Below are 21078 nucleotides of genomic sequence, written 5' to 3' on the forward strand. Positions count from 1 at the left end.
TTTTAATTCATGTTAAATGATATTTTTATTAATTTATTAATTAAAAGGAAGATTTTAAGTATTCTTAATAATTGGGGAAAAAATTCCCATGATTTTCGGAATTGATTAATTACTTTCCATTTATCCATATTTAATTAAATTGTAAAATGCCTCTAATGCCCTTATAAAATAATTGGTCCACAACTGTTCTCGCGTTCTCAACCTTTTAGGTGTTCTCATTTGATCATTTCCCTATATATATATATATATATATATATATATATATATATATATATATATATATATATATATATATATATATATATATATATATAGAGAGAGAGAGAGAGAAAGAGAGAGAGATGAGAAGTATAACATATGTATGAGTTTTAATTAATTATCTTTTTGAAACGATACAATTACAAAACAAAAAAAAACATATTTAAAATATTTAATTAAATATTTTCGACATTACATATATAACATATGATCAATATATTAACGATTAAACCACAATATACAACGACTGTATTACAATAATCCAAAAACGAATAAAATTTAAAAGTAAATTAGTATAATAAACTTACAAATTAAAAGCTCTAATATAATAGCATATCCCCAAAAGTGGTCATAAGACCTCAACCAAACACAAAAACCTTTAAGTTTGTTTTCTTTCTGAAATTTGTATATGATTTGTATGCATGTCTTCCCAAAAGATTGACCTTTTTATAGTAAACTTTTCACTAAATGCTAATTAAACATAATATAAGTTATAAAAATTTTGAGTGTTAAATCATAATTAAGAAAACTTTTGAGTTGCATTAGTTAAAAAATGGGGTTTCAAATGAATGTGGTTTGAGGAAGTTAAAAAAGGAGGTTTCAAATGCGTGAGATTCAAGAAAAAATGCTAGCTTTATAAGTACTAGCAATGGAGACGACGCCTTGCAACAATGAAGTAGATGAAGTTTTTAATTATTTTCCCCAAAACGTCGAAAAGTATCAGAGAAATTAGAGTTGGAGAGAAAAAAGGAATCGTATCAATAAAAATTGAGATCTTGTATCAGATAAACATGGAAACAATTTTGAATAATTCAAGTAATTAGAAAAAAAAAATGAACGTATTAGATGATTTGCTACAAAACGATGGCGTTTCAAATGGTTCTATACCCAATCTTAGTTACCCAACAACCACATATTCACTTTTCTATATATATATATATATATATATATATATATATATATAGGAGTAGGATCAAATGAGAACACCTAAAAGGTTGAGAACGCGAGAACAAATCTAGACCATCTAAATATTCAAATCTAAGGCTATTATCAGACGGACCATTTATGTAAATTTTGAAAATTATTGGTATTAAAGTGTAACTTTAAATGGTGAAAAGGGTATAATAGTAATTGTATGTTTATTTAATTTCTATAACTTCTCACACACTGATATCTTTCCTTTTAATTTGCCGTCTCTCTCTCTCTCTATACCTAGGACACGCTTCGTCGCCTCCCTCATCTATACACCACCAGAGCATCTAAAAATGTGAAACAGATGAGAGAGTACACGAGGATTCAGAGTGAGATCGAGAAGGAGGAGGGGGAAGTAGCGGTGATGGAGTTATGTTGGCGGCGAACAGTGGCAGACCCCAGCGATGACTTTCGTTCTTCATCGTCTCGATGCAGGTATGTGAGCAAGAGAAAAAATGGCGAGACCCACTTCCTCTTCTTTTCTGATTTCGAATCGCAGCCCTTTTTCTTCAGAATCAAGTTTTTCTTTTTCATTCCCGTCTCTCACGCCGTCTTAATCTTGGTTGCAGGTAGAAATCGAAGAACAGGGAAAAGACAGGGAACTGGGAATTCTTCCTTTTCTCTGCGCGATTTACGTATTACAGTAGAGTGCTGGCTTGGTGGTGGTCGAAAGTGGCGTTTTACAAGTGTCTTAATCTTGGTTGCAGGTAGAAGTCCACCTCTTCTCTTGATTTGAGCCTTACAATGCTATATATTGTTCGAATCTGTACATGTGCAGTCTTTTTTTCTTGCAAAATCAATTGGAAAGCCAAATGTTATGCTGATTTGAACCTCTTCTGTTGTTTATTTTATTGTATGCACCAAAGCTTCACAATTCTTTTGCTTGAAAATGTTTCTCAGGTATGGTACTTTACTCATTTAAATTGGCTAATAGGGGAAGAAGATAAGTTATGCACATAAGGTGCTCGATGAAATGCCCGAATTCAGAAAAATGGAACTTGAATGCTTGCAGTTGTAATCTTATATGAATATAATGTTAGATGTCTCATTTTGCAGTTAATCATCAATGAATACTCCATGAGGCTGGTCCGAGAGGAGCAAGGCAAGCAACCACAACCAGTATATTTATGTGTGAATTTATGTTTGAATGACTATATCTATTTATGAATAACAGGGTATTCACTTGTGAATATCAGTGTATTTATGTGTGAATGACTATATAATTATACATAATTGTTTCATTAACATTTTTGCAGATACAATGAATAAACATGCATATAGTGGGAGGTGAGAGATTTACCAAATGAAACACCGACACCAATACCTCTTTTGGAAGGAGAAAAAATGTGTTTTATTCATTTATGATTGTAATTGTAGCACTAGTTTCCGTGTCAAAAAATATATATATATTGTAACTTATTCATTTACTATTATAATTATATTCTTATATGAATAGAAATGTGTTTTATTTATTTATATATGAGTACCATTTTAGTTGATTTTATAATCTTTTTTTCGGGTTTTATTCATTTATGATTTTACAAGTGTATTCATAAATACAACTGAGTTAATTCATTTATAATTTACAATTTTATTCATTTTTAAATGTAATGTATAAATCATTATTTATGAAGATATGTTTTTTTAAATAAATGAGGTAAACCGATAAATTATTCATTATCAAATGTTGTTAGTAAAAATAAAAATATAAAACAAATAAACGTTTTTTTTTTAATTCATGTTAAATGATATTTTTATTAATTTATTAATTAAAAGGAAGATTTTAAGTATTCTTAATAATTGGGGAAAAAATTCCCATGATTTTCGGAATTGATTAATTACTTTCCATTTATCCATATTTAATTAAATTGTAAAATGCCTCTAATGCCCTTATAAAATAATTGGTCCACAACTGTTCTCGCGTTCTCAACCTTTTAGGTGTTCTCATTTGATCATTTCCCTATATATATATATATATATATATATATATATATATATATATATATATATATATATATATATATATATATAGAGAGAGAGAGAGAGAGAGAGATGAGAAGTATAACATATGTATGAGTTTTAATTAATTATCTTTTTGAAACGATACAATTACAAAACAAAAAAAAACATATTTAAAATATTTAATTAAATATTTTCGACATTACATATATAACATATGATCAATATATTAACGATTAAACCACAATATACAACGACTGTATTACAATAATCCAAAAACGAATAAAATTTAAAAGTAAATTAGTATAATAAACTTACAAATTAAAAGCTCTAATATAATAGCATATCCCCAAAAGTGGTCATAAGACCTCAACCAAACACAAAAACCTTTAAGTTTGTTTTCTTTCTGAAATTTGTATATGATTTGTATGCATGTCTTCCCAAAAGATTGACCTTTTTATAGTAAACTTTTCACTAAATGCTAATTAAACATAATATAAGTTATAAAAATTTTGAGTGTTAAATCATAATTATGAAAACTTTTGAGTTGCATTAGTTAAAAAATGGGGTTTCAAATGAATGTGGTTTGAGGAAGTTAAAAAAGGAGGTTTCAAATGCGTGAGATTCAAGAAAAAATGCTAGCTTTATAAGTACTAGCAATGGAGACGACGCCTTGCAACAATGAAGTAGATGAAGTTTTTAATTATTTTCCCCAAAACGTCGAAAAGTATCAGAGAAATTAGAGTTGGAGAGAAAAAAGGAATCGTATCAATAAAAATTGAGATCTTGTATCAGATAAACATGGAAACAATTTTGAATAATTCAAGTAATTAGAAAAAAAATGAACGTATTAGATGATTTGCTACAAAACGATGGCGTTTCAAATGGTTCTATACCCAATCTTAGTTACCCAACAACCACATATTCACTTTTCTATATATATATATATATATATATATATATATATATATATATATATATATATATATATATATATATATATATATATATATATTAATTTGCAAGTTTGGTTTTCGGTGCATGATACTGTTCATTTGTTTTTGACTATTTCCAAAGCACAAATAACTATATTCAAATTAAGTTATTATATAGACATGATACGGTACAAGCTCTAAAATAAGTCTTCTTTTGAAAATAAAGATTTTGTTTCTAATAATAGCAAATCTTTATATTTACCTTTCTTTTCCTTAAGTAATTTTACAGTTAATATTATTAGTATTATAAGTTGGGACTTATGTCTTTTACTATATTTTAAAGTTATGATTTTTGTCACTTACATTATTTTTTGTCTTCTTTTTTATTAATTTCCTTAAGATACATTTTTCAGTATTATTTTCGTCCGCCTTCTCCATTAATAATTTTTTGGATTGAAACTTTATTTTTATACTTTTGTGTTGGTATAATCGTTACCATGATATGCGTGGATTGTTAACAGTTGTAAATTACAATCTATACACAAATTGTTAAGGAGTTACCCCACACATCAAAGTTATGTTTTCGCTAGTCGCATAATTTCTTTTTATAGTTTTTGTTTTTATGAATTTCTTAAGATATACTTTCAACTTTATATTTGTCTGCCTCTAAACTTTATTTTGATACTTTTGTGGTCTATTTTAGATACTTTAATCATCTTTGTGCTATATATGGACTATTGATATTCGTAAATCACATCATATATGTGAATTGCAAAGGAATTAATCCGCACATCAAAGTTATGTTTTGATCTCTTATATAATTTTTTTTTATAGTTTTCGTTTTTATTATTTGAAAACGAGTTCTCCGACGCAACGCACGTAATGACTTAAATACTAGTTTGTATTGAATGTGAAAAACTCTTTTATGAGAAATTAACCGATCCGCATGTTATTAGATCTTATCCTTTCTTTCTAAATCTAGGCCTTCTATTCTTTATATAGGGTTAATGACCGGGAAAGGTAACGAACTTTGGTCTTTTTCTATATTTAGGTAACCATGTTTTTTTCGTACACATTTTACCATTGAACTTGTTTGATTTGTTTAAAATAGGATAATATGACTGATAATTATCGGTAATATTACTCTATTATAAACAGGTCAAACAAGTTTATTGGTCAAATATGTACAAAAAAACATGGTTACTTGAATATAGATAAGAACCAAAGTTCCTTGCCTGTCTTGGAAATATTGAGTTCTTTATGCTAAGTGCAAGTAATCATAATACCGACTAATGTGAGATGAAATCGCCCTGTTAGGTCTATATGTTAGATATAGAGTAGGTGTCGTCAGCGGGTTCCTGACTTGATTCCTAAGTGAGATCATACAACAAAAGTGTTAGAACCGTCTTAGGGACTATGCCCTGGGACCAAGCTCCGACAGTCACGTTAGATCGATGTGTATGAGGAGATTGTTTATCCTGGCCGGAGTGGGAAGAATATATGTATAAACTGGAGGGTTATGTTTGAGAATGGGAGATCCTCCTCATGGAGGAGGAGGAGGAGGTGTAAAGAATTTGGTTTTTATCCATATTTAGGTTAAACATGACCATCTTTTCATACATAAAGACTTGATAGCCCGATTCCATGTCACATATTGTACTTAACATAAATAACCCAATATTTCCAAAACGGGTAAGGAACTTTGGTTTTTGTCCATATATAGGTAACTATGTTTTCTCGTACACAATTGACCACTAAACTTGTTAGACTTGTTCATAATAGGGTAATATTACTTCGAACAGGCCAAACAAATTCAATGATCAATGTATACGAAAAAAACATAGTTACCTAAATGTGGACAAAAACCAAAGTTCGTTACCTTTCTAGATCATTAACCCCTTTATCTAACCCTATTTTCATGGCCTCACCATGACAAAGCTACCTATATAGAAAAGTGCTACCGAGAAACGAGCACAAATGATGCATCCCTTTGATCTTAGACCTAGTCCGTCTAAACTACGATGTATGTTGTGAGTTATTCAATACTCACTGCATCAGTTGAGTTTATCACATCATCTAGACAAGTTTACAAAAGTGTTATGTCAGCAATGACTAAGTTTACAAAAATATAATATCAACAATGACTAAGTAAAAGAAAATGTTAACAAAAGTTCAATGGTTTCACACTTGAGTATACATCTAATCTAAATCTGATAGTCATTGATTGACAACCATCATATACAAATAATAAGACTCTTACGTCTAGTTCCAAAGTTGTAGTGGAGAAAAGAAAGGAAGAGAAAAGGAAGTAAGGAGAGAAAAAAAGAGAAACGAAAAGAAAATAAATTTGTTTTTGTGTTCCCGGGTCGGAGAGAAGTGAAATAAAAATTAAACATTTTGTTCTTTCTCTCCAAATCCTTTCAAATCGGAAGGAAAGTGAGGAGGGAAAGTGATCCTTCCATTTCCTTCCACTTCTTTCATTTAATGAAACTCGCAAACACCAAATTTTTTTTATTTTCTTCTCACTTCCACCTATTTCTTTCTTTTCCTTCGTTAAATTGAACTCGAAAACAGGGTGTAAGTGTTTACAAAAGCCTGAAAAAAAAGACTATCATTTCAAATCTGGTACCAAAAAATAGAACGGTTTTAAGACCGACCTGAAACCAAACTCTCTAGGAGAGCTGATGTGCATCTCTATTTTGGGGTCTCGATCATGTCTGTGAGTTTTTCAAGAACAGGCCGGATGCAATCCGGATATACTTTTTCAGACTTGTTAGTTTAGTTATTAACCGATTTATGAAAAAAAAAAAAAAAAAAAGTTCACCAAGAGCCCACATTTCGTAAACAGGTAGAATGCTAGATACGCTGAACTGGGCCTTTAACTATGAACCATCAAATCCATAATGTGATACCGATTACAGACTTCATGTTCATCAACACAGGTCACACCGTCACCGACTCAAGTCGACTATACTGTAAGAGTTGTGTAAGGTATGTTGTTTCATCGCCACGCTATTTCTTCTCATCTCAACGCATCTAGAAGCTCGACTGCAGTTAGGGTTTGGATTCAATTTACAGCTTCAATTTCGAGTCTCAAAGTAGTTTGGCGTAGAGACCAAAAGCTAGACCAAGCAATCGAGAACGATAAAGCGTGGAGGCAATGTGCAAAAGTTGTTAAAGAGGTGTTAAACGAACCTGGTAAAGTAATCCCTCTTCGATATTTGGAGAAACGTCGTGAACGATTACGACTTCCAGTCAAGATCCGAACTTTTTTATCCCGAAATCCAGGTCTTTTCGATGTCTATTATGATCGAATCAAACCCAAGACTGAACCTGTCAAGTTTTTAAGGTTTAGTGATGCGCTCCAACGCGTTTTAGATGAGGAGGAAATGATTTATCTTGAAAACGAACCGTTACTTGTTGCTAAGTTGTGTAAATTATTGATGATGTCCAAAGACAATGTAGTTAACGCAGATAAATTGCTTCACGTGAAGAGGGAATTTGGTTTTCCTAATGATTTTTTGGTGAATTTGGTTCCGAAATATCCAGAGTATTTCAAATTAAACGGAAGTCCAGGAGAAGGAAATTCATATTTGGAATTGATTACTTGGAACCCTAATTTTGCAAAATCAGTGATAGAACAAAGGGCCGATGATGAATCAGAGTCAACAGGCATAAAAATCCGACCATCTTTCAATTGGAAGCTCCCATCAGGTTTTCTAATCAGGAAAGAAATGAGAGAATGGATTAGAGACTGGATGGAACTTCCATACATATCACCATATGACGATGCATCAGATTTAGATCAAGCATCTCAAGAAATGGAGAAGAGAACAGTGGGTGTTTTTCACGAATTACTCTCATTGTCATTATACAAAAGAATCCCAGTACCAATATTAGGCAAATTTACAGAAGAATATAGATTTTCAAACTCATTCTCAAGTGTATTCACAAGGCATTCAGGAATCTTTTACATGTCACTGAAAGGTGGGATTAAAACAGCAATGTTGAGAGAAGCTTATAAGGGAGATGAGTTAATTGACAGAGACCCATTACTAGAAATCAATGATAATTTCATTTTGTTATTGGCTGAAGGACATAAACAGAGGATAGAAAAACTAAATCTTCAGAAACAAGCAGTTGAAAACAATACTACACCAAACACAGGCTTCCCAAATGTCATGCATATGGAATGAAGGTAACAACATGCACATAATTTTATTCATGTTGCAGTTTGCAAATGGAATGAAGGTGACATTTTTTTGATTGCAAATTTATTCCTGTTATAGTTCTTTTTAACTTACTCCTAATGCACCTACCAAGATCACACAAGTTTTATGAATAAAACTCTATACAAAAACATAGTATGCTCAATATATATGAGGAGAGGTGAATCATTACACAATGGTTGCTATGGACACTTCAAATGTTCATAAGTTGGCAGTTTTTACATTATTTCTAGTATTTCACTTAGTTTCCAGTGTGCCAATTCCCCCTTTTGCCCCTCGTCCGCTCTGTAATTTCCAATTAGCCCTTGCAAATCAAGCGTGTGCGTATCTTCCATCATGGCGACTCCCTCCTTCTCCCCTCTCTCCTCCATCACCTTTCCCACCTGTTTACCCTTCTTCACCTCCTCCACCTGAATATCATAGACACAGGCATAGACATGTTCATTCACACATGCATGAACATGGTCCTGATGAACAAACCCACAATCAAACTCGTGATCATGATCGTGGTCATGGTCATCGTAGACGACATGATCATCATCATAACCATGGTCATAGTCATCATAGACATAGAATGTCACCCGTAGAACAACAATGTTGTAAGTGGTTGGCACAGGTTGATGATGAGTGTGTGTGTGAGTTACTTGGTCGCTTGCCTCCATTTCTTGCTAGACCTGTTCATGAATACACCGTAAGAGTTGCAGGCTCTTGCAACACGACGTACACGTGTGGGGCCCAATTAAGGATTTAAACATTAATTAAGTTTATGTTTTCAATGCATTTTAATATATAAGCAAGGAAGGTTATGATTTTTTTATGTGGTTTCTTGTCTCTCTCTTGTTTTTATCATTGAGGTTATTTTTCTATAGCTTGCTATAAGACCGTGGCATCTACATATGTACAAATTTTATCATTAAAAGGAATTGATTCAATGCTTGTAGCTTTTCCCATATTTGTACATAAAAAGATTGGATTTTGTGATCTTTGTATGTAAGTATTGTTGGCGTATGTTTTTTTATCGACTTAGTTATGTAAATGGTAAATGGTAGTGTACATGGGAAAGTGCAAATGCCACTTTCTAAAGTATAAAATTTTAACATCACGTAATAAACTTATTTTGTAAAAACAAACAACCATAATTAAAATTATATACAAAGTGATTCAACAACCATCCCAAATTCAATTACAAAATCCAACCCGAAATGCCATAAATCTAAAAGTTTGTGGATAGAATAAAGAGAAAACATTGGAAATGGTCCATGTGGTATGCTGTTTTTTTTAAGGTCCAAATTTTTTATTTTAAAAAAATTCTTTTGATAGGGTTTGATTGTGGTTTTGGTCATTTAAGTTAACAGCTGTAAGGTTAAATCTGTTAAGTTATACTAAATCACTATTTTACCCTTCATTATGGATTTCTTAATAGTGCCTAGTTTATCCAATGGACCCTGCCTACACCCATCTCTTCCCCCACAAAACGGCCCCAGCATCCACCTCCTTCGTCTCCCCTGAGTGAAACGAATCAACTAAAAAACCCGAGTGGATTAAGACTTAATAATATGCTATTCTTTTTTTAATAGAGAATGATTTATCAAAAAAATAATAATAATAATAAATAGTGGCTTGAATACTGCAAGTGTAAGAATAAAAGAAATACTAATGCGATTTAAAAATATGCTATTCCTTATAACCCATCCAAACATGCATGACCATATAAATTGGACATATAAAAAAGTTCCAGGGGCAAAATTGTAAAATCTCTTAGCTATCTATCAATTCAAAGTTTAGTCTCCGCCAAAATTAACTTGTGAATTGGTACCTATTGTTGCTTCGATTGACTAGTAACTTGCAGTTGCCACCGCTGTCCCCTTTTCAACCTTTCGGATGTCACTGCCAAGGCTGTCGGGCCCCATGCCGGAAAAACCCTGAGACCGATTGTACAAGAATTCACTTATAATCACCAAAGCAGGCCCAACAACAAGCTCAGTCCATGCCTCATCGGCTTCTATACCCTTTTTCTGAAAGACTTTAGTGGCATCTAACCGGTGAATTTTCCACCCTTTAACGTCTCTTAGCCGGTATATTTTTTCCAGTTGTCGGTTAACAAGATTGTATGTATTGATCTTTGTTTCATTAATGGCCGCTTCTAGTAATTTGGCGCGAGCTTTTTCATCTGAGGATGATGAATATTCAGTACGGAAATACGAGTCGAATTCTGGCACTCCGATTGCTCTACGGATCCCTTTTGAGTAATCGGCATTAGGGTTATACATGTTTCTGACTTCCTCCACCATCCCAGAAGCCACCATCCGGTCAACACGTTCCGCCAAAATTTGGTTGTGCACCACCGTTGCAATGTCAACCCACAAGAAGCAAACATCGTACCTGTTGATGCAATGCAATCAACATAATGTAAATATTTGATGGACATGTTTTGTGTTATATAATCAAGGGACGATGAGATAGTGATTATTAATATTGTTAACAAATACCAGAAGGCTTTTAGCCCAGTGATATCATGTATTGTCTTCTCTCTTTGAAGTTGAGAGTTCAAGTCTCGTTAAGAACATATGTGGTATTTAGGTGTAGTTTAGGAGTAGTAGATTATATTTGTCTTTCCAAAAAAATTGTTAACTAATATTGAATCGTTAGTAATATTAAACCACACAATCCCACACAATCTGGAAAATAATATTGATGATGAAAATGTTAATTATTTGCAAATAATTAATCGGAGATTATTATTATTTAATCATCAAGTTTCTTCTAAAAGATCAAATTGTAAGAAAAATAGAAGAAAAATAATTTAATCATCAAGTTTCTTCTAAAAGATCAAATTATAAGAAAAACAGAAGAAAAGTATGTTTGGTAATTGGTAAGACAATGAATGGGCTTTGCCCAACCCTTAGCATCTAATAAAGCCTTTGATATGATGAGATATTGATTATTACTATTGTAACTAAAATAAAGCCTTTGGTATGATGAGATACTGATTATTAGTAAAATAACTAATATCAAATCGTAAGTAATATTAAAGCATACAATCCGACAAACAAATTGATGATGAAAATGTTTTTTATAGTTAATCAGAGATTATTATTATTTAATTATCAAGTTTAGTCTAAAAGATCCCATTATAAGAAAAATAGAAGAAAACAAAATACTAGGCTTTTCCCTAAAGCCTTTGTAAGATAAAGACAACTAAACCTTATAAATCCACTCAAGGTTAATCCCTCCACCTATGCGGGGGAACTAAAGAAACTAGCCAATTTGCTAATTCATGTATAATTTGCAACACCTTATATATATATAACATATAGTTATTTATGAGAGTTAGAATCATACTTTCATATTAAAAACATAATTATCTTATATTTCCTGAAATACCTTGATTTGAACTCGTATTTCTCATCGTCCACCAATGCTTCAACGAACGAGTTCGATCCACCAGCGATTATCGGCACCTTCCCTCTCTGGGTGATGGATTTCATGGCCAGTAAAACTGCCCTTGCGAAGTTATCAGCAGTGAAATCCGACTCCGGATCAACAATTCCGAGGAGGTGGTGAGCCACTCCATTGCATTCCTCCTCGGTGATTTTATTGGTGACGATATCTAATCCTTCATAGACTTGTATTTTGTCTGCATTTATTACCTCCCCCTGAAACCGGGTGGCAAGGTCAATAGAAAGTTTTGATTTTCCGGTGCCTGTTGCACCCATCACAACCACCACTTTTTCCATTCCTCTAGTGGTTATCTGCATTATTGGTTTTTGAGCTTGCTTGTGCATCGTCCTATTTGTTCTTATTATATATACTCTGTCTAAGAAATTTGAAGGTGTCTATAGCATTCACTCCTTTGTATAAATTGGAAATAATTTTATTGATTATTTGCCAATTTAGAAAAATAAAAGTGGACACTAATCATTGAAATTAAAGAGCAATTTAAAGTTACGTGATTTTTGAAATACATAGAAATCAGGAGATTTTACAATTAACACAAAATATTTAAATACTGAAATTGTCTAAATTGGGAGATACATAAATTTGGAGAATTAAATAAAAAAAAAACTCACTCCGATTTCTTTCTACCTTTTGATATTTCTCTTATGAGAAATTAAATATCCTCCTACCTTTTGTTTCTACAAATCTTCTTATCCATTTAAATGATGATACGTATTACATTAATATACTAAAATATCATTAAATGAACATTAAATGTTACACATGTCACCATTTAATTGGATAGGAGTATTTGTAGGAAAAAAAATAAGAAAATATTTAATTTCTCTTCTCTTATTTATCTGTCAAGGAATTGGCAATGTCAAGGTGTTCCTCACCTTCGCTGTTAAATAGACAAATACTATAATGTTTCCGACTCTCAATCAAATCGGATAGAATGCATACATGCGTTAATTAAAAAGTATATATTTAATTCTTATTAAATTACGTAGCCGCATATTAGTTTATTTTTTTATTTTTCCTAATAAGGTAATTTTTATACTAATAGTATTTTTACCAAATAAGATGACTTTTAAATAAATTACCGTTTAAGCCTTATTAAATTGATATTTTGTGTGAAATAGTTTGTATACGTTATAAAAAGTCTCTATTAGGTAAAAAATAAATATATTAACAAATTTATATATCTAACAGTTTTATCACAGGTAGATATTAATAAATTGATTTTGATTATATATTATTCAAATAGTCAGATGTGTAAAACTGAAAATTTGGATAGAAATGACATTGCCGAGGTAGGTTAACCGTTAACGGACCAAAAGTCACACAATTATATTGAAATGAATATAATTGTCTAAATCCTTTTATTAATACATTAAGTCATTGTTATAGTAATATAATATGATTTTCGATAGCAAAAAGATTAATTATTTGTACTAAAACGGAAAAAAAAAAAAATGTTTCCTAACTCAACTTTTATCATTTTGACACGTATTAACAATTCCATGTTTTATCCGTTTTCAATTCATTTGTTTTTTCACATCTACTATTTTGTTGTTTATTTAGCATCATATTCCTATTAACTAGATCAAATATCAAAATCAAGAGAAAATAGATTAAGAAAAAGAGAGTTAGTGAATTTTACATGTTAGAATTTTATATAAGTAGAAGGATAAATAGAAACAAAATATATGATATTTAATTTTTCTATTTTTATATCCGTTTTTCTCAATGAACCATAAATAGTGGTTTTAAGAGTGTTTCTGGAGTCAAACATTATATTTGAGAGATTATAACCTTTTGTATGTATATAAAAATTAGCTCATAGCATTTTGAATTTTGAAAATTCAGGTTTTTCAGATGTTACATATTTTTGTTAAAGAGTAAAATGTGATTGCATAATTCGTATAAAACTGTTGCATTGATCGAAACAATGAAACATTATATATATATATATATATATATATATATATATATATATATATATATATATATATATATATGTGTGTGTGTGAGAGATTTGATTTACACAACTAGAAAATCAACCATCATCGATAATCCAAATCGCCGTTACACTATCAATAATGATTACGAATAGGGTATACCGTATTAGATCATATCAATGTAAGTTAATAAAGCGTGATGTAATGATGTTAACGATCTTTACAACGGGTTAAGTGATGGATTTTGAGAATAAAGTCAAATCGGATAGTCATTTCGAATTTGAAAGTTTATTAAATATTATATCCAAACTTGACAAGGGTCTTGTGATGATACTTAAAAACGTAAAATAAATAATTTTTAAGATAAAAAGCAATTATTTTATATCCATTATGGTATGTATGTTGCACCATTCGTGTACACACAGAGAGAGAGAGAGAGAGAGAGAGAGTAATCTTTGGTGAACTTGTATGCATGGTATGATATCATCAAACTTATTCAATAAGAAAAATGATAAACACAAAGAAGCACCATGACTCTAGGTATGATATCTAATTGCTATGATCCAACTAGTTAAGTTTAAGTGAATCCAACTTAGTTCCAAGAAAACATGTCATTACTTCTCCAGATATTAAAGGTTTAGTTGACCATATTGATAGATGTGGGTCTTTATCAATTCCTGCAAAGGATAGAAATTGCCATCTTATGCTACCCAATCATAAATACCTCTCCTAGAACTTTTCTTTGAATTCATATAACCAAATTGTATCAACCATCCTTAATTATTTGACATGTAGTTATGGAGGTTGAGGATAAGGATTTGAGTTTACAATATAGAAATGCGCTAACACATACCATTCCTTCAGTAAATATCTACTCAGTCACTAAGGATATTACAAGGGGAGCCAATTCATTCACGTCTTTCTCTTAATAGAATATCAATGAAGACCATGTCCATGAGTTATAATAGCTCTAATATTTTTATACTCACTTAACTAAACACCTTTATATGAGTCTACAAAATGGGGGCTTTTTCTTATAATATATTTTTGACGATATATTCACTTTGACTTGTGTCTACAATTTCAAAGGTTCACAATAGGAGCCTTCAAGGCTCTAACTATTAAATATATGGTCGATAAATTATATGGCTAATATCACTAGTAAGGCCACAAAAATCAAACATTATATGTATGCAACCATTAAATAGTTTCCTTATGATCCTAAAACAATTATGCCAATGAAGCCTATAAGGCGGAGAACTCCTCATTTAATGAAATTGCTCGTCACTTTGATCAATAATTATTGAGGCTACATTTAATAATGATGTACATAAGGTTCTCTTAGTTCTATCCCATACAATTGAAGTAAGAATATAACCACGGTTCAGATGATAAACTTAAATCCACATCACTTTTCTTCCTCTGGATACACTTGTGATTCATGATTATATTCACTACTCCAAGATGGAACAAACTGAGATCGATCTCAATGCTCCACCAAAATAAGCAACTGATGTTGATGCATCTAAAATGCGATTATGTGTTGACCCATCAGGTAATCATGAATAAGAATACCAACTTTCCTTCTCTAAGACATCTGTATTAGAAATCCATTGTCATTATCATATATATATATATATATATATATATATATATATATATATATATATATATATATATATATATATATATATATATATATATATATATATATATATATATATATATAAACTAATATTGATTGTCAAGTCCCTTCATTAACAACTTAACATTTGAAACATCCATACATACAGTTTTATGTTACACTATATACTAAAAAAATCGATGCACTTTTACTCAATAACCATGGAAGCATCCTATTTGTTTCGTCTTTCTTTTATGGATTAAAGTTTAGGAGCAGGTATTACTTGATCACAACATTCAAAACTCTCATATTGAAGTTCTATCTACTACTAAAATATGGTTTATGTGACTTCTAGAAAGTGTATATTTATTCTTGTTGAAATTCACAACTAGTATTCTTTACTGGCCACACTTGAGAAAGTTATGTGTATGCTCTCTACTATCCAAAACTATATTTCTTCTATCACTCGCATGATTTCTATTATCTCTCACTAAGTTTCTTTGCTTTATTTGATTCCTTAGATTGATGTTGTCAACAAGGAGTAGAGAAGGTTGCAACAAAAAAATACATTGAAGTACGTGCCTAAAAAAGACAAGGGATAATTTCACTAAGGCTCTACGAAGTTTCCCGTTTTTTTTAAAAGGCCCCCAATATTTTTTTAGCTTTCTAGGTGCTTAAACTCCAAATGCTTTGTTTTGTAGGGGTATAAACTAGAGCTTTTTGGTTTAAAACGATTCTAATAAAAAATGTAAATGGGTAAGCTGGTTACCCCATGCCTAGTCATTCAGTGAGATGTGTAATCATTAAATGGCAGTGCAATATAAGTGCTTGGTCAATTATAACAACCAAATTCAGAATCCATTTCTGAGTTCAAGTAACTGATATAAATCCTAAACGATATTATAGACAAAACCTATCAAATCAAACAATAATGTAACGTCCTGATTTTCAAACCAAAATTTTCATTTTTAAAAGATAATATTTCATTCAAACATTTATTCACAAAGAAAACCACTATTTGATAATCAAAACCCAACCATTCAAATCAGAGTATAAAATAGAACATGCAGAAATCTTAAAACATGATGTTGATGCGCATGTACAGTCAATCCGTACCCTTTCCCACAATCTAATGAAGTACCTGAAAAATAGTTAATCCACAACTATAAGCACAATGCTTAGTGAGTTCGCCAAAATGTCACATACCACAATACACATACAATGCATACAAACAAATGGCTCGCAACATATAGTCGTTCCGCCATAAATATTTGGCTCAAAACCTTTCGTCGTTTCGTCAACCCCTTGGGTATCTTTGACACGCAACCCTTCATCGTTCCATCATCAACTCCCCAAACATAACAAATAGTTGACTCACAGCCTTTCGTTGTTTCGTTTACCCCTTGGGTATTTTTGTTTTGTACATCCCGACTACCGAGCACAGACGAGGGCCACACATGAAGCACTGGAGGGCAGGACTATTTTGGCAATTAAGTTGTTCTGAAATCCAACAACCCTATGCGGAACTTCAAAACAGATTCCACGTACAGTAAGTAGTCGAGAAGTAGTGTTATTATTAATAATACTTTTATTAGAAGCTAGTTTGCTATAGTTGTATTCCTCTTTCGAGGGTACGAGTTCTCTATAGCCAATTTAGCTCTGATACCATTCTGTCACACCCAAGACCAATGCGGAACATGCCGAGAGTGCGACTAAGTTCATAGATCACAGATAAACTGAATATATAGCACAAGTACAACGATAAACAAAACAACATTTGTATTCTATCATTAAGTTTGAATACAGGGTTCTTACATATAATAATAGTAAGTAGTTAGCATAAACAGGCAAGCAGATAACAAAAACTAGATAGCTAGGTCGTCTATAATCCATGACCAATCTTCTGTTTGAACGCTTGTCTAATGATCTCCTGAGAATACATGTAAGTTTGAGTGTCAACACAAAGGTTGGTGAGTGTCACAGGTTTTCTAAAATAATGATACTTTTAATATGATCTAAAAAGTATTGCCTTTGTTGTAAGTAAAATTTTGTTTGGAAATGTTTGATAAAGATGGAAATCTAAACCGTGGTTTCTAGATAATGAAATCTAGTTAAAGTTTATAGTGACAAAGTTTGTACGGATAACGGATAAACAGACATACGTATATACGGATAAAGTTATCTTCCAAGGTTGTACTTAGCAACCGCAACCACAGATATGGATAAATGGACGGAAGACAAGTATGTTTGACAAGCGTAAACGTAAAAGTGTACGATACTTGTTTAAACAGTTGATAAAACTTAAGGTAGTGTACACAAGCACATGTATGAGCCTAAGATACAAGTTCTATAACTTGTATAAATATATAAACCTAAATATTTTTGTGTATGTATGAGGTATATTGAAACTACCAAGTTGATAACCGTTTATACAGTCATATCACATTTGTAGTCGAAAAGTATATGTTATTTTTATTAATTGTATCGTTTTAAGGACATAACATATATTGATATTGAGGTTTACAACTAGCTTGTTTACTTAAAACACATAATCGTTTAAACAAATATTTCACCAACTAGTAATATGTTTACACAAAATAATGATATTTTATGTTTATTTTGTACGATAAATATTACTTAGTACCCGTACTACCATGTAAAGACGAGGGCCAGACATGAAACAACGGAGGGCAGGATCATTTTAGCAATTAAGTTGTTCTAAAATCTAACAACTCCATGCGGCCCTTCAAACCAGATTCCCCCTAACCTAAGTAGTAGAGTAGTAAATAATACTTTTGTGTGTGTTATATTGCATAAAAATGATGATGTTGTTTGTATAAACAAAACATTTACACACACACACACACACACACACACATATATATATATATATATATATATATATATATATATATATATATGTTGCTGTGGCCAGAGGAGTGTCTCACGGTGACAAAATTTCGTCGGCAGCCCTTTTTGGCTGCTTCCTTCGTTGTTTCTGGCAGCACAATCGACGGGAGGAAGAGAGAGGAGGGTGGGGGATTGGTTAATAGCAACACGGCAGAACACAGTTGGTGGTGGTGACGGCTTTTGATGGCAGCAACAGTGGGCAGTAGGAGGCTGCTTCGGTGGCCTTCTGCTGCTTCCTTCTTGCTTACCTTTCAAGGGAAGATGAATGGGATGAGGGAGAAGGCTGTGGTCGTCGAAAAAAATAGCAGAAGTAGGTTGGGGAGGTGATCCTCGGTGGTGGCAGTGGGTGGCAACTTGGTGGCAGCAGGTGGTAGGAGGGTGGCTGCCTTCGTGTTTCTTCCTCCTTTTGGGCTGGAAAAACAGTGAGGTAAGGAGGTTGAGGTGTTTGTTGATGAACAAGGGGTTATATGGAAGGTTTGGGTGGTAGAATGGTGGTTAAGGGTGTAAACCGAGAGAGATTCTTGGAGAGAGTCTAGAGAGAGAGATTGGGATAGAGAGGGATAGAAGAGAAGTTGGTTGTTTTTTAGTGAGTTTATGAGGCTCCTCATGCCTCTTTTTATAGTGAAAACACATACTCACATACCAATTGAAGTCATACTCATATCCCATCACTTGTACTCTTTGGGAAGACTTGCACTCAAGAAGAAGAGAGGGAAGAGAAGTAGTCCACGTGGGTTTGATTCCAAGGAGGGAAAAATCAGATTTTTTTAGTCTCTTGAGTCACATGTGGACCCCACATAGGGTTACACCCCCATTAAATGCCCAAAAACACTCCAAACCGGGTGCATCGGGATCCGAAAGTCGAGAATTTTTTCGAAGGTACCGTTAGATAGAGTTTAATTCAAGGATTCCGGAACATCAAACAGATTAATTTTTGGAGTTACCGAACTCCAGGAATTTGCGTTCGAAGTTTTGCGTGTAAATAGCCGTAAAGTCCGTTTTTCGTAACTTTTGTAAATATTTTTGTTAAAAATATTTCAAGTATAAAATTAAATAATAAACTATAATATGATTCCAAAAACGTTCTCGGAAATCCTGTCGGCAAAGCGTAAGTGTCTCAACGGGTCGATTCGGTTTTACGCAATTAAAGAAAAAAGTGTTTTATTGTCTGTTTTCTTAAAACTGTCGTATCTTTTGCATACGAACTCCGTTTTGGATGTTCTTTATATTTTTGGAAACAGGGGAACATGTATTATAATATTTTAATGTTTACTTTTCTCATAACTTCTTAATGCAAAATTTCAGTTTTTCAGTCGCATTAATCAGCGTTGTGGTTTGAGCTGTTTGATTCGGTTGACAGTTTACACATTTGGAAGTAAGTTATCATCTGACATCTTATAGTAGTTTAAATGAACTTATTTATTTTACTTAAGATGCACTAAAGCTCAATAAGTCAAGTTATAACGAGATTCGTGGTGACTTGGCCGTCTATAATATTAGCCCTAAATTCTGGGATGTCACATTACCTCCCCGTTAAAGGAATTTGTCCCAAAATTTAGTTTGTGCCGATTGTACATGGGGTTTCGATAATTAGTGATGTATGTTTGTTGTAGTATCTGATCGATGCCTGGTCCTTCTATAGTCTCCTTGTGTATACAAGTTGTATATAATCAAGATTGAATAGACGATCGAATAAGTGATTCTACCTTAAGCCCACAACCAAACAAGGAACATGAAGTAAAGCGGAGTCACAAATTCTAAGTCTATATAATCTTATTTATATACAACCTTAACGTATACACTTAGCAAACATAGATTACCAGTAAGGGTCCTTAGTTTCTATTCGAATGACGTGACTATTCAGGATGAGAAGGCAATTGGTGAGTATTTCTAAAGTGCTTTCTATTTGGTGGATTACCATATCTACTGTGTAAGTTTCATTGAGTTTGCGGAATTTATTTTTTTCGTGTTTCTAAACTTATGGTCGATAAAGCTTTTATCGGCACCAGTATCAATTAATATCGAAGCTTAAACATTATTGATATGAAACGTACCAATAACCACAGGTGGTTCTTGGAGAGTATCTCCAGCAGTGATCATAAGTGCTCTTCCATTGCCACCCTGATTCTTCAGTTTCGGCAGTCTTTCCTAAAATACCCTGGTTTATTGCATTCAAAACAGTTACAACTTCCTCCTGCCGTAATGGTTGGGGTTTTTCTGCAGTACCTCGAGATGTGACCTCTCATGTTACACGTGTTGCAGATTATCTCCCTGTAATTTCCGACATGATGGAAATTGCACTCTGTACAATGAGGTAAAGTCTCAGTTTAGGACTTAGCTGGGGTGGGAGTGTTGGTAATTGCGACATAGACAACAATAGGTTCTGGTTCATTTTTGTGATGCTTGGAGTCCCCCTTTGATTTCCAATGAAACTTCCTTTTGGTACTTCCAACATGGTTCTTTTCTACTGGTGGGGCCATGGTACCCTGAAGGATACACTGCTCAGTCAATTGATATGCCAATTTCTTAGCACTATCAAAAGTGGATGGTACGGATGCAATAACCAGACCTTGGACTGGTGATGCTAGTCCCCAAATGAATTTCTCTGTCTTCTTATCTTCTGAGGGTACCATTCCTGGGAAAAGGTTAGCAAGGTCATTGAATCGGGAGGTGTAGGCAGCTATCTCAGATCCTTGCATAGTCAGATTCCAAAGCTCTTGCTCCAGGGCTTGGATTGCCTGTCGGGGGAAGTACTCTTTGATCATCATCTGCTTCAGTGGTTCCCAACCCAT

General features: G+C 32.6%; 3 protein-coding genes across 4 annotated transcripts; 2 read left to right on the plus strand and 1 right to left on the minus strand.

The window, feature by feature from the left end:
* Positions 1-2374: 2374 nt before the first annotated feature.
* Positions 2375-12138, minus strand: LOC145130649 (adenylate isopentenyltransferase 3, chloroplastic-like; the record flags this gene model as incomplete). Its single annotated transcript, XM_079065420.1, has 3 exons — positions 11738-12138; positions 10292-10735; positions 2375-2387 (listed from the first exon to the last, which is right to left on the minus strand). Coding segments are annotated over exons 1-3 (858 nt in total), but the record flags the coding sequence as incomplete, so codon positions are not given.
* LOC145132250 (Ubiquitin carboxyl-terminal hydrolase family protein) lies at positions 6812-10858 on the plus strand. 2 transcript variants are annotated; one of them, XR_013717959.1, is made up of 3 exons: positions 6812-8322; positions 10203-10395; positions 10501-10857. XR_013717959.1 is itself a non-coding variant. In XM_079066966.1 (2 exons), exon 1 carries the CDS (start codon positions 7118-7120, stop codon positions 8318-8320), a length of 1203 nt encoding a protein of 400 aa, XP_078923092.1. In that variant the 5' UTR covers positions 6812-7117; the 3' UTR covers positions 8321-8322; positions 10203-10858. The 2 variants fall into 2 exon arrangements, 1 of the variants encoding a protein (XP_078923092.1); XM_079066966.1 differs by having other exon boundaries at positions 10203-10858.
* Positions 8321-9361, plus strand: LOC145132251 (Tetratricopeptide repeat (TPR)-like superfamily protein). The gene has a single exon (XM_079066967.1). The coding sequence runs from the start codon at positions 8529-8531 to the stop codon at positions 9102-9104; it is 576 nt and encodes a 191-aa protein (XP_078923093.1). The 5' UTR covers positions 8321-8528; the 3' UTR covers positions 9105-9361.
* Positions 12139-21078: the final 8940 nt, after the last annotated feature.

The sequence above is a fragment of the Lactuca virosa genome, chromosome 8 (assembly GCF_052849685.1).
Source record: "Lactuca virosa cultivar CGN04683 chromosome 8, Lactuca_virosa_CGN04683_v6, whole genome shotgun sequence".
NCBI lineage: Eukaryota > Viridiplantae > Streptophyta > Magnoliopsida > Asterales > Asteraceae > Lactuca > Lactuca virosa.

What these genes read in the sequence shown, in the direction of transcription:
- LOC145132250 (XM_079066966.1), top strand. Translation starts at nt 7,118, where the DNA reads ATGTTGTTTCATCGCCACGCTATTTCTTCTCATCTCAACGCATCTAGA.
- LOC145132251 (XM_079066967.1), top strand. Translation starts at nt 8,529, where the DNA reads ATGGTTGCTATGGACACTTCAAATGTTCATAAGTTGGCAGTTTTTACA.